This window comes from Denticeps clupeoides, chromosome 12, assembly GCF_900700375.1.
Source record: "Denticeps clupeoides chromosome 12, fDenClu1.1, whole genome shotgun sequence".
NCBI lineage: Eukaryota > Metazoa > Chordata > Actinopteri > Clupeiformes > Denticipitidae > Denticeps > Denticeps clupeoides.
Genome location: NC_041718.1, coordinates 16,338,001 through 16,352,389, shown reverse-complemented (window position 1 = coordinate 16,352,389; position 14,389 = coordinate 16,338,001). Strand labels below are relative to the sequence as shown.

Here is a 14,389-nt window from a genome sequence, read left to right as displayed (position 1 = left end):
GATTCACGCAAACGCACACAAAAAAAAACCAGACACAGCGGACACTTTAATGGAAATATTAACAAACACAGACCTCTGACATATTTATTACAGAACGTGCCGACGCTGCGCATTAACATTGTGCCTGGGCATGCTCCAGACTGTCTCTTCAAACCTTTTTTTTCTTCCTGCTTTTTTTCTCCTCACTCACTTCCTCCGGTACCTAAAGTGAAATAAAAGGCAAGAGAGAGAAGTGAAGTGAAAGTGAAGTCATTGTGAAACACTGCAGCACAGCGCACGGTGTCCTCTGCTTTTAACCATCACCCTTGGTGAGCAGTGGGCAGCCATGGCAGGCGCCCCGGGGAGCAGTGTGTGGGGACGGTGCTTTGCTCAGTGGCACCTTGGCGGATCGGGATTCGAACTGGCAACCTTCTGATTACAGGGCCGCTTCCTAAACCGCTAGGCCACCACTGCCCCATCAAAGAGACTGAAAAAGGAGGACTGACACTGAACCCTTACAATACTCACTTAGCTTTTGACTTGAAGCGTCCGCCTTTCTTGGTCGAGAGACCTAACCTCTTTTTATCTTCAAAGGAAGGCCTATGGAAAATAACAAATGAAAGGATTTTTTTATTAGAGCCTTTAAATAAACAGGCAATGCTGGTGTATTGTACAAAATAAAATTTCATTTATCACATTAAGAATATTCCAACTGATGGCAATTTTAATATTCCTAATAATTAACAGTGGTCTGCCATATTTGTGTATGGGAAGTTCTGCAGTTAGTCATGGGAATTTTCCCTATTATCTATTTACTCTCTCCTCAACCGCGTTGTGTAATTCAGAGCCCATCCCAGCACACTGGGAGCAGAGTGGGGACTCATTCACACATACTGCCAATTTAGAGTCATCAATCCATGTAGTGACATGCCTGTGAAAGGCAGGAGAAAACAAACACAGGGAGAACATGCAAACTCCACCTTCACACAAGGTCTGATCCAGGATGCAAACTCACAACCTTGAAGGTGTTTTTGGCAACGTAGATTTATGTGTATTATGGACACTATAAGTCAGTAGACAGTGTGTACATACATATACACACACACACACACACACACACACACACACACCACCTGTACACACCATAAGGTACATTATGACTCTCACACCCCATTTGCATTGTTCTAATTTATCTGTTCTCAGGACCATTATGACCAGGGCTCAACCACAAAGGGTCCGTGGTGCCTCCTCTGCTCTGCTTAAAGTCTTGGGGGAGTCAAGAATGAAGCTCCCTAGGTTCTTTAAAATGCGCATATACAATGAAGCCTTTCCCCTCAAGAAAGCAAATGTACAATTTTGTTCATCATATAACAGAGCACAGTAATGCATGTACATATATTTATACTGTGACACTCCATTCTGATATAGAAGTATGTGAGTGTGTATGACTCCTACCCAGCTCTGTACTGCTTCAGCGCTTTCCTGCTCGTGTTGGTCAGCTCCTTATCAAACATGGACTTCTTGGCTGGTTTCCCACTGTTCTGTTTCGGCCCTTGAATAATCGACCCCAGAAAAATTCGGCGTCAAATATGTTTGTGCATTCACAATTTAACATCTGTTAAAAACACCCATACTCTATCATTTTTACCATGTCAGCATAACTGTTGTTTAGACCCAGTGGATGATCATGAAGTCAGGTGAGAATGTGAATCATTTTACTGATGATGATTTTCACAGAAAGGATCTTTCAAAACACAAACAGTCATGCCTGCTTGGTGGCCTCACCTCTCTCCTCCGGCTCATCATCCGGCATGGCCCGGGCGCGCTTTGGTTTGCGCTCGCGCTTGGCGGCCCGCTCAGCGTACATCTGAGACTTCAGGATCTCGAACTGAGACCTCTCTTCAGCCTGTAATATGGGCAGAAATGCACACACTGCACATTAGATAAGTGTCCTCACACAGTAGTTCCCATATCCATAGTTATTCCAGTAACGTTGAACACTAGGGCAGTCCACAAAATCTAGGCCATTTAAAAATGATCATAATCCTCCCTAAAAGGTTTACCTGCTACACTGCAAGAGTGAAATACCTTAAAATTCAACATAAAACTATCCAGTGGCAGTCCAAGATGCACCAGTTTGACTTCAAAATGTGACCAGCTGACCAACTAGATATTGTTTTACAGAAACTGTTTCAATGCACATCTCGACAAGGCTTCCAGATCACTGGAGGTCAACATGGGGCAAAAACTACAGTGCAGATACATATATAAATATTTTATATTAGTACTAGAGACTAGGGCTTGGGCGGATTTACTAGCAGCTTTTGGCATTTTTCACAAACACAATAAAATGCCAATGTATGTATTTACATTATTTCTAAATTGAGACAGTCATCCGGAAGTTCCGGGAACGTCCTGCAAATTGATAGTGGCTTCCTGATGCTGCAAGTTTAATTAAATATCCCAAAACTAGTTCAAGACAGTAGAAAGTACGCTGTGCACAAACATGAGAGAGCAAAGGTGTGCACGTAAGGATCATCGTGTATGTACATGGCTAAATAAGATTTCATGGCCAATCAGATTTCAGTGTGGGCGGTCCTTTATTTAAGTTGTAAGTTATGATGACTTAAACCGATAACGGTTACTGGTTCAACAGAACATCATGACAAAGGATACATCGAAATATAACTCAGACTACTGGTTTTGCAGGTTGGGATGACTGGGCCGCTGAGGGGCTGGAATTTTGAAGCAACGCAGGTTCACTGTGGTTCACTGTGTAAAACTAGCAAAGGGCAAAACCGAGCCGAGGAGGGAAGCAATAGTCATGGTTTTATGTGTTAATTAACTGTACATGACCTCTGGTGTCTTTCAGTCTGGCAATTTCAGAAACAAAATCAAATCGTGATCAGTTATTTTGCCATATTGCCCTGTACTACTAGAAACTACATTCGTTGCTTTTGTTTTACCATTACAAAGAACTAATCCAAAGGCCACATGTCACATGATGCCCCAGTGGCACCACTGAGGTTGGCGACAGGTGAACTGGGAGTCGGGAGAACTGTCTCACCGTCAACTCTTTCTTCTTGCCTTCTTTGAGGAACTGTACTCTCTTCTTCTTACCCCTCAGGGCCAAGTCGAAGTCCTGCAAGGCTTTCGTCACTGCGTGAACACCAAAAGAGGGATCAGTCAGACAGACTACACTAAGCACCAGCATAACCAGTCTTAAATACGGATGGGTACAACGATTGTGAGCATCTCTCACACGCAACAAATGTACGTGTACCAACAGGCAACTTTGTTTATGTGACTAAAACTAAACCTACTGCGGTCTTTCTTTCTCTCCTCGTTGGTCTGAAACCACGTTCGTGGTGGTTGCTTCTCGTCGGCTTTCTGTGTAAGCTTCCTCTGTGCAGAGTTAATCTGAAGAAACACACACACACATATAAACACAACCTCCTCAATTAGAGCAGTGAAATAAAGGCAGCAGACGGGTTTCGGCACCGCGAGAAAGCAGCGGGCGATACCTGGGCCTCGGAGTGAGCCATCTCCCTTTCTTCCTTCTCCAGCTTCATCACGGCGTACACGTCCTTCTCCAGCTTCTCGATTAAATCCCGGAATTTCAGGATTACCTCTAAGGAACATGGCAACATGTCATTACTAAAGCCTCAAGAGGCCGTGAGACATTTTATCATTGTCTGTAATAGAAATACAAATGATCAAATGCCTGAATAAGTCCAAGAAATGATCATCGAACCACCATTAAACAAATTCAACCAATAGACACTGATACACTGAAATCAGATTTCAGAACCATAACAAACGACGAAATGGTTTATTTAGTCCATATTTATTACGTCTTTGTTTTCTCCTTGTTACTGTTTTACAGTTACATACACTGGAGAAATGTATACTTAAATGTGTTGCTCTGGGATGTGTTGCTGCTACCACATGCACCACATGAGAGGCTATGAGAGGGATGCAGGATCGGGTCCACTTCCACACTGAACACCAGAGGAGAAGCCTACCTTGGGGAAGAACACGAGCTTTAACGGCAGTCTTGGCTTTTTTGACAATCTCCTTCAGCATCTTCCTCTCCGTCTCCCCGACCAGGGACACGGATCGTCCCACCTTCCCGGCACGCGCCGTTCTCCCGACTCTGTGCACGTAATGCTTCACTGTGTTCGGCATTGTGAAGTTAATGACCTACAGAGAAAGGATCTAGAATCACTTTTTGTTCGGAGTTCATGGCAGTGCTGGCCTAGCGGACAAGAAACCGGACCCATAATCGGAAGGTTGCCGGTTCAAATCCTCAACCGCCATGGTGCCACTGAACAAATCACCCACACACTGCTCCAATGTGTGATCCCATCCCATGTGGAAAACAGTTCCACATGCATATATGAATGCAAGTTGTTCTGAGATCCGATCACCCAGTTCGTATTCTGACGTCACCAAATTTTGCCACATTTCAGGAATGCTTGGTGCTGTCAAAAATGAAATTACTTTTGAATGAAATGAAAATTGACCAAAACATTGTCTAATATAAAGTTAATATCATTGTTCTCCAGATCTTTCAAAGAAGCTGAAGTAGCCTAAAGAAGCAGATCATCTCCTAGAGCAATGTTTCTATGTGAATATGAGTAGCAGGATTTATGAATACACACAAACCGTTTTAACACCTTCAATATCCAGACCCCTGGCGGCAACATCTGTGGCAACTAGAATATCGATCTGTTCATCTTTAAACCTCCTGTGAAATAAAAAAAAAAAAGGAGAAAAACACTATTATATTTCTGTTTGAAAAAGTGGATGTATGAAGATAAAATATATATACACACACACATTGCTTTCCACATTTTGTTACAGCCTTTTTTCAAAACTGATTAAAATCATTTTTCCTCAGAATCGGATGTTCAATCGGATTGAAGTCTTTCCCTCTATCCTGACTAGTCACCCATTTCCTGCAGTTGAAAGGAGCATGCATGATGCAGAATGATGCTGCCACCACCATGATTCACAGTAGGGACGTATTGGCCTGTTGATGAGCGGTGCCTGGTTTCCTCCAAATATGATGTCTGGCATTCGCACCAGTCTGAGAGTCCTTCAGGTGCCTTTCGACAAACTCCAGACGGGTTGCCGTGTGCTTTTTTCTAAGGAGTGGGTTCCATCTGGCCACTCTACCATACAGGCCTGATTGGTGGATTGGTGGAATCTTTCCACAGAGGAGCTCTGACTGAATGACCGTTTCTGACTGTTTATAGACTGGTGTGTGCCTTTCCATATCAGGTCCAATCAACTGTTTTTTTCTACAGGTGGACTACAATTAAGCTTAAGATTAAGAAACATCTCATGGATGATCAGGGGAAACAGGATGCACTTGAGCTCAATTTTGAGCTTCACGGCAAAGGCAGTGAATACTTAAGTTTTTTCTGTTGTCATTATGGGGTGTTGTGTGTAGAATTCTGAGGGGAATTTAATCCATTTTTAAATAAGGCTGTTTTATTTAAAGCCAATAATTAAATATCTGCTTGGATATGGCAGGTCCACTTTACTGTACCTGAGACTCTCCAATCTCTGTGTCTGGGAGAGGTTGCCATGGAGCTCGCCCACCTTCAGCCCCATGAGACCCAGGAGGATGTGCATGCGGTGGGCTTGCTTCTTCGTCTGAGTGAAGAGCATCACGTGATCCTGGAAGGTCCTGGTCAAGAGTGCTGGGTACAGAGAAGGAGAGCAGCATTAGGCCTGGAGATGTACAGCCTCAGAATCTGTTTCTGGTAACCACCCTCCCATCCAGACTGTAGACAACCATCAGGGACCTTGACCTTTCCCAACCAAAATCCTCTTTATTTAAGCTTTATTTAATTATTTAAGATAACGGTTGAGCTGCATTTGAAGAACGTCAAGACATTTCTGATACGTGGTGTTCACAAGAACATGAAGTGGCCGCATCCTTTGATCCCCAAATTCTAATCAATTCATCTCTGAGTCCAAGAGAATATTAAAACCACCTTTAAGGTGGTTTTAAAAACACCTTTTTCTGAAAGAGATCAGAAGCTCAGATTTGCAGCCACCTGCAAGGGCACTATACAACAGATGGAATAGAAACAGCGTGAGAAACTCTTTCAAAGAAGGCAACATGCTACTCACACAACTTAAACTGATGACCACGTGGGAAAAAAACAGGTCGCAATCAACAAGCAAAGCAAAAAACGTGATTGAGAGCCATTGGGTCTGCATTTCAGTGCAAAGCTTTATGCTTGCTTGCAAATGTACAGGAATGCAACCTTGAAGATGGAGCTGCAGCACGAGGCAGACTCACCCCCCCACACCTCACTTTTAACAACTTTACACTACATTTAACACTGAGTCTTTCTTTAACGTTCCCTCTTTTTCCCCCACCAACGGCAGTTCTACATCAACAGTTTGTCCGAAGAGCAGCTGCTCACCAGCCACTATGGCTTCCCGGTCCCCCTCCCTGGCCGGGCGAATCCTTATGAACTCCTGCCGGAGGTAAGGCGCCACGTCCGTGTTGCTGTTAACGAAAACTCTCACTGGCTGCTTCAGTGAGACTGAGGCCAAGTCCTTGACCTGGGAATAAGGAAATAAATTGGGGGGGAAGCAACCATTACTTTTACACTTCAAAGAACTACAATACACTCCAGCACTTTCACTTTCAATCACTTCTGGACTCAATCCCCCCCAGACTTTTTGCACAAACTCTTTACTCTTGCACAATTTCACTTTATACTTTGACTTCACTCATTTGCACACCTTCACCCTACCAGTTACACATATTTTATGTTAAAGACATAAATGTGTAATATTTGGTTATGTTTGCAATGTTTGCATATTGGTTCATTGTATACAATATTTGCAATACTGTGGTCTGTAGCAGTCGCTGAAGCATTTCACTGCATATCGTACCGTGCATGACTGTATGTGACAAATAAAATTTGAATTCAGCTAAGCAATCATTACTGAACCAGGAGGAACAGGATGTTACCTCTTCACTCATGGTAGCTGAGAAAAGCATCGTCTGTCTCTGGTAGGAACACATCCTAATGATCTCCTTCATCTGCTCCTCAAAATACTCATCCAACATCCTTAAAAAAAAAGTACAAACTATAAGCATACAGCTAAAACGCCCAGCATACGGTGGTGTACATGAGGCGTGCCACCAAAGTCTGCTGTTTACAGGAATGACATTTTCAGCAGCCACTGGGCCGACCTGTCAGCTTCATCCAGAATGAGGATCTCAATCTGACTGAGCTCGAACGAGGGCGTGTTGTGCAAGTGGTCGATTAATCTGCCTGGTGTGGCGATGAGGACATCGGGCCCGGCTCTCAGCGCTGCTTCCTGAGATTTCAGGTCCAAGCCACCTGGAGCACGAGATACAAAAATACCACAAACTGAAACCAGCATGCACGACTTATCACTGCAGGGCACAGACCACGAAATCAAGAAACACAAGAATAGTGAAGCGTCCTCATGATTATATAAGATTATAGGGTTGTCCAAAAAACAGATTCTCAGATACTAATCAATAGTATCAATTTCGATACCAATTAGCACTGGTATAGATACTTAAATTCCAGTTTTGCAAGTGCCGGTTCACAGAAATTACAAAATGCAACAACAGACTACAAAATACATAATTAACATAATTCTGCAGCACCAAAATTGCTAGAAAATGTGAAGAGCACAGTCTGGAAGTATTTTGCTTCAGGTTCCATTTTTATCGGTTTTAGGCGGGTTCGGGTCCCCGCAGTAAATGATCAGTAAGCAAACACTAACTTACAATCAAAAACATTTTTTATTCTGACATTTTTAATATTCTAAAATCATTCTTTCTTTATTTATTTAAACTAATTTCCACCTGTAGCATTGAAAATAGTTTTCAGTGTTTGTATCGAGAATGTCATATTGAGTGTTTGTATTTCATTACCGTGACATGCCTGTCAAAAATTAACCAATGACAATTTGTCAGCAGGTCACATTATTTTCTTGCATTAACAAAATCAGAAGAAAAAAAAATTCTGTAAATTATACATCTGCGTTGCATCCCTATAAAGGGTGACTGGAGATAGTTGTACAGTTGAAATTGTTTGCGTGGCCAGAAAAAACTGCACGGAACAGATCCTGAGGGGAAATTACGGGGCCGGCGGTCGCTGTTCACGTCCTTTTCCAACATTTCACCTTGAAGTAGACAAACCCAGAGGGAGAACCGACTGAGCGCTACGCAAGCCGTACCTGAACTGGGAAATGTCAGGGTGTCGGAAAGGTAATTTAGCGCGTTGTATCCCCCCCATTGTTGTCAACAAAAGGGTAGACTACAGGGGTAGAACTGAATGAACAGGACCAGAAAGTGTCTCATGAGTTGAATATTAAATGCTGTTATATGCTTTAAAAATAAAAGAAAGGTACTAGACCGGAAATGTTAATGGTCTGAGCAGGCTATTTTTAGCATGAACGTTAGTGCTCCATTTTGAGAGCCGATGAGAATTTGGTGCAAAGACAAATGAAGGCGAAATGATGCTGATAACCTTTGGGGAGGGGAAAAAAAAACTTCTTAAAGGGACAGAGGCTCCTGGGCACTTACCCACTGCCAGGCAGGTGGTGATGTTTGTGAACTGTGCCAGCTGGCGTGCCACCGTGTGCACCTGGATGCCCAGCTCTCGCGTTGGCACGAGAACCAGGACGCGTGTCACTTGCGCTTGCTTGGGTTTGTACAGGAGTCGTTCCAGAACGGGAAGCATAAAGGCGGCCGTCTTACCTGTGGGAGGGCAGCATCGTCACACATCACAACAGTTTAAAACAAATCGCCTGACCAATCGAGCCAGCCAAGCCCTTCTGCGCCACAAAACTAATTCATGCATGCTGGGACCAGAGAAACCATGCTGAATAATGAGATTTTCAATGACCGGCCTGAATCGTTTTGAGATCAAACTATATAAAAATTAAATGGTTGAACAACCCTACTAAGTGCCCTAATACCTAAAGAATATAAACTTAAAAAAACAGACACCACAGATTTATTTTATTGGAATCTTTCTCACCAGTGCCAGTGGCAGCGCAGGCACAGATGTCTTTTCCCATAAGCCCTATTGGCACACAGGCCTTCTGGATGGGAGTGGGCTGCTTAAAGCTCATGGTGGTGATTGCCTGTAAAGGGTAAAGCAGATCTGTCAAGAGGTGGGACTCAGAGACTATCATGTTCCAACAAGGAAACAGGAAGTATTCAACTGGAAAATGACAAAAAATTATTAAATAAAAAAAAAACATCATATTCATTTATATATATATACGTATCGATTCAAATGGTGCTTCATGTTAGCTTATGGGCGTGGACCAGCTTATTGAACATTTTGTACAGATTTGTTTTTTTAACTGAATTATGCAGGTTACAGGTCACACTAATGATGATGAGATTTTTCAAATGCTTTATTATGGTTGTGTATTTTTACATCTCAGTAACCTGGCATTTTAACAGGGATGTGTAGCTTTTTTGTAGCCACTGAATAAGTGATTTCTTTTTTTATTGGTTGGTTTGTTGGTTTATTTTATGCCCTCTAGTGGAGAAAATACACATCGCAAATCTGATTTCTTTCAAATATTACTACATTATACAGTGTTGTTGCCCATGATAAAATAGCAATACAAAAACCAGTAACATCTACAGAAGTTAAGTCTAAGAGAAGACATAGAAAAAAATAAATACCTTCAAAATAGGCCTGGAGAGATTCATGTCCTGGAAGGTCAAGCTTTCATCATAATGGGATGCATCTTCAAAAAAGGCTTCTGGTGGCTGTGAGGAAAACACCACATATTAAAACAGAGGCAAGCAATTAACAGGAAAATGAAACAAGAAATGTTACATTGTGATGTCATGTTGATCCTCTGATATTAATAAATAATAATAAAATTAAAAAAAAAGTTAAACAACACAGTGTCACTCCAAGTCAATCACACTCTACTGGTGCACTGTGCTCTTAAGATAAGATAAGATAAACCTTTATTTGTCCCACAAGTGTGAAATTGCAATTGTCATGGCAGAAAGTGGATAGAAGCAGAAGGTAATAGCAGCAAAAAACAGAGGTAATAGCAGCACAAAAAATAAGATAAATATGTATCTGTATATATGTACAAATTTGCAATTTAAACACTTAACAATTTAACAGAATGTGCCAAAGTGTGTGTGTTTGTCTGTGTATGTGTGGTCAGCTGTGAGGTCTTTGTTATAGAGTCTGACAGTGGTTGGAAGAAAAGACCTTCTGTGAACCTCTCCTTCCCACATCGTGGGTGCAGTAGCCTGCCACTGAAGGAGCTGCTCAGAGTTTCCTGCATGGGGTGGGAGATGTTGTCCAACAGGGATGACAGCTTAGCCACCATTCTCCTGTCACTCACCACCTCCACTGGGTCCAGAGGGCATCCTAGAACAGAGCTGGCCTTCCGGATCAGCCTGTTCAGCCTCTTCCTGTCCCCAGCGGAGATACTGCTACCCCAGCAGACCACTCTGTGGTCACAGATGATGTAGGTTGACACGGAGCACATGTGATAAACGCGGTGGGTCAGTAATGGTGTGGGGTGGCCACAAAGCCCTCCATGTGCTCGCCAGAGGTAGCCTGACTGCCATTAGGTAATGAGATGAGATCCTCCGACCCCTTGTGAGACCATATGCTGGTCCTGGGTTCCTCATAATGCAAGACGATGCTAGACCTCATGTTGCTGGAGTGTCAGCAGTTCCTGCAAGACGAAGACATTGATGCTATGGACTGGCCGCCCGTTCCCCAGACCCGACTCCAATTGAGCACATCTGGGACATCATGTCTCAGGATGCTTTAGTCCAGGTCTGGGAGGAAATCTCTCAGCAGACCATCCTCATCAGGAGCATGTCCAGGCATTGTAGGGAGGTCATACAGGCACGTGGAGGCCACACACTACTGAACATCATTTTGACTTGTTTTAAGGACATTACATTAAAGTTGGATAAGCCTGTAGTGTGTTTATTTCCAACCACTAGCAATAAATGAATAATATTTTTTGACCGGGAAGTAATTGCTGCGTCAATACAACGTAGTTCTTACAAGATCATTCTATTCTAACCAATATTCAGGCTGTACATGGAAATTCTCCCCTTGTGAACACCGTTCTTGACCACATGCCCCTATTACACCCAAATCTGTTGGACTGACCCTCCAAAAACAGAGGAGAAGCTTCCTAAAAGGTGGGCAGTGGTGGCCTAGCGAGTAAGTTAAAATCCCGAACCGCCAAGGTGCCACTGAGGTCCCCTTGATCAAGGCATCGTCCCCACACACTGCGCCTGTCATGGCTGCCCACTGCTCACCAAGGGTGATGGTTAAACGCAGAGGACACATTACGTTGTGTCACTGTGTGCTGTGCTGCAGTGTATGGCAATGACAAAAATAAATCACTTTCACAGGTGATGCATAAAAAATAAAAATACATAAGTTACTTTAACAGCATCTGCAAGTGGCATCTGTGAAGATTATTTTTATATCATATTTTGTGACTCACCTCCTCCCCGGCTGCTTTCTTCTTGCGCTTGGTGCCCTTCTCCCTCAGCGTGTCTACAAACACAAGGTGATAAACACAGAAAGTGAAATCTGCAGCTGGTGAGAAATCAGAACATCACAAATATCAATATTTACTTCGTAAGAAAACACAGACCTGCTTTTTTAAGGAGCTCTTCATCAGCTGAGGAGAACTCCTCGTCGTCATCATCATCATCATCTGCCTCTGACGGCTCACTTTTATCATCTCCTCCAGCATCTTCATCGTCTCCTTCCTCTCCCTCCTCATCTTCATCGCCACAGTCCTCTTCGGATTCCTCGTCCTTGGCCGATTTTTCCGCCGTCTTGCCTTCTTTCACCGCTCTCTCCTGAGGAGAAGGGAGTCAGAGGCCAGTTTCATAAAAAGTCATCTGCATTTTAACCATAAACAAACAAGCCGAGCAGTTCAAACTCCATTATTTACCTCGCTTTTTCTCTTTTTGCGAATTTTCTCAATTTTCTCATCCAGAGTAGTAGGAGCTTTCTGTAACACAAGAACATCAGAAAGATCCCGGACTGCCCAGACGCCCTGACCTGACCAGTGTAACGGTTAGACCCCAAACTGACCCTCTTTTTCAGCTGGGCCATGACGTCTGCCATCGCCCAGTCCTCGCTGTACAGGCCATCTCTCTCCGCAAACTCAAAGTCCGCACAGAAGTCCCCGCCACCGCGTCCCTGCTGCGCCTTCCTCTCCCGTCCCAACACGATGGGCTGCTCCTGGCGATGCACAGCGCGACATGTTCAACTATTGCATGCCTGTTACACATATCTCATGTATAAAAAAAACATACAATTGCAATATTTGGATGGGTTTGCAATATTTGCACATTGGTTCACTTGAATACTTGCAATATTGTGGTCTATAGCAGTCGCAAAAGCATTTCACTGCATTTCATACCGTGTGTGACTGTGTACGTGACAAATAAACTTTGAATTTGTTCCCCATAAACACACACACAGACGTGAAGAACGCGGTGGTCACGTTTTTTTCGGATTTGATCCTTAGTTTCAGAACGTCCCTCGTAAACACTGGACACTGACCGACTGGCCCCAGTGCGAATCAAAAAGTTCCGAGTTCCCAAGGCTAGTTCCGCTGGTTAGCCGCGGTTGTAAACTGGTTGTGTTACTTCACTTACGGCGTCTTCGTCAGAGTCGGTGTCTGGGTCTTCGGGCACATCGTCGTCGTCGTGTAGGGTCCCGACCAGACCCAAATCTGACAACATTGTCCGGAGCGACGTCAGCGGGCAACAACCACCACGTCGCGGTGGGAGCGAGCGACCAAAAGCTAACTGCTAGGCCGAGGAGCGAGTTGGTGAAGGTGGAGAAGCGGGTGTCCCGCAGTCGTCAACCTGCAAACGCGTTCTCCTCCTGCGGCGGTGTTCAGTTTGTGGTCCACGTGTGTGGCGCCACGGAACTGCGTGTTCCGGCCGCGGCGCGGGACTCAGACGTCATAGCGCCCCCTGTCGTACCGGATGAAAATCGCAAAGAAAATATTTATATTTTCTAACTGCAATTCACGTATTGAATTTTAATATATTAAGCGAACGTTTGTAAAGAAAGAGGTGCTCTGACTCATTGAATAGAATTAGTCCCACGGTGAAGTCATGAACCCCTAAAGGGTGGTAGTAGCCTAGTAGGGAACACTCTCCTATGAACCAGGTTACTACCCACGTACTACCATTGTGTCCCTGAGCAAGACACTTAAGGTTCCAGGGGGGGACTGTCCCTATAATTACTGATTGTAAGTCGCTCTGGATAAGGGCGTCTGATAAATGTAAACCTTACTGCCTTCCACGAAGCAACAACCGTAATGTACAGGGACTCAAGTGTCTTGCTAAGGGACACAATGACTAAGTGGGGTTTGAAACTGACTTTTGGGCTCACTGGCAAGTGTGAGAGTCACTACACTATACCTAGGCCCAGATGGACTAAGTATAAGTAAAGAGGGGAGGAAAGAGACTTAAAAATAAGGCAAATTTCTGTACGCTAAAGTACAAATATGGCTTCAATTAAATCAGTACCAACAGATGTATTTGAAGAATTAAAAGAAAGAATATTAAAAACACTTGAGACTTAAAATTGTCCATTGGACACTTTATTTAAAAATAATACAAAATTGAAACTATACAACATTGATTCATGAAGATGAGCTGAAAATGAAAGCAGGCAATGGCAATATCAATCCAGTTACTCAAGGTCTGGGAGGGCGCATTCCTGGTGGAGGAGGTCCTGCAATAGAGAAGTGGTTTATTAACACAGATCCAACAGACAACTTGCACAGCTTTTAGAAAATATGACACACACACACACACACACACCCCTGATAGAACCCAGTTTACTGTTATTACACTATCAATCTCTAAACACACCTCTCATACCAGGGGGTGGAGGTCTCATTCCAGGAGGTGGCATGCCCATTGGGGCACCACGGCCAGGAGGCATTCCCATCGGGGGACCCATCGGCGGCCTCATACCAGGAGGAGGACCCATCATACCTGGTGACAATACAATGATTTAACACTCAAAAGGTCAAAGGTCTTGAAGGTCCAGTATTATGAAAAATTTCCCTTTGAAATTATTCAATATTAACGAGTTCCTCTAGCTGGTCTACAGTCCTGCAGAAAGTGGCAGCTCAGATGGTCCGATCTGGAATTTGTCCCCTTATATCATGGGGGAAAGGTTACCTCCCCTTCCTCACCCCTTCACTTGGATGTAAAAAAAAAAATGAGCTTTTTTTTTTTTTTTAGTCACATGCACACCTCTAAAAGTAGGTTAATTTGATTTACTTTGTGGATTAACACTACTTCTGGTCTGTGGCAAACATGGTGGATTGTGAATTA

General features: G+C 43.6%; 2 protein-coding genes across 5 annotated transcripts in view; both read right to left on the bottom strand.

The window, feature by feature from the left end:
* Nucleotides 1–33: 33 nt before the first annotated feature.
* On the bottom strand, nucleotides 34–12,984 carry ddx27 (DEAD (Asp-Glu-Ala-Asp) box polypeptide 27). Of its 2 annotated transcripts, XM_028998842.1 has the most exons (21): nucleotides 12,686–12,984; nucleotides 12,117–12,266; nucleotides 11,974–12,033; nucleotides 11,668–11,878; nucleotides 11,515–11,567; nucleotides 9,698–9,784; nucleotides 9,036–9,141; nucleotides 8,579–8,752; nucleotides 7,208–7,358; nucleotides 6,983–7,082; nucleotides 6,426–6,567; nucleotides 5,537–5,690; nucleotides 4,648–4,729; nucleotides 4,005–4,182; nucleotides 3,504–3,610; nucleotides 3,303–3,399; nucleotides 3,047–3,138; nucleotides 1,765–1,885; nucleotides 1,435–1,531; nucleotides 508–579; nucleotides 34–202 (listed from the first exon to the last, which is right to left on the bottom strand). In XM_028998842.1, the coding sequence occupies exons 1-21, from the start codon at nucleotides 12,770–12,772 to the stop codon at nucleotides 187–189; spliced, it is 2,337 nt and encodes a 778-aa protein (XP_028854675.1). In that variant the 5' UTR covers nucleotides 12,773–12,984; the 3' UTR covers nucleotides 34–186. The 2 variants fall into 2 exon arrangements, with proteins under 2 accessions (XP_028854675.1, XP_028854676.1); XM_028998843.1 differs by lacking the exon at nucleotides 8,579–8,752.
* Nucleotides 12,985–13,615: 631 nt separating this feature from the next.
* snrpb (small nuclear ribonucleoprotein polypeptides B and B1) overlaps nucleotides 13,616–14,389 on the bottom strand; it is a 6,641-nt gene continuing 5,867 nt past the window's right edge. For 2 of the 3 annotated variants that reach the window (XM_028999316.1, XM_028999317.1), the window contains 2 exons: nucleotides 13,919–14,044; nucleotides 13,616–13,778 (listed from right to left, as the gene is read on the bottom strand). In XM_028999316.1, the coding sequence (XP_028855149.1) occupies nucleotides 13,741–13,778; nucleotides 13,919–14,044 (164 nt within the window). In that variant the 3' untranslated portion in view covers nucleotides 13,616–13,740. The remainder of the gene's footprint in view (nucleotides 13,779–13,918; nucleotides 14,045–14,389) is intronic. The other variant, XM_028999318.1, reaches the window with a different exon arrangement.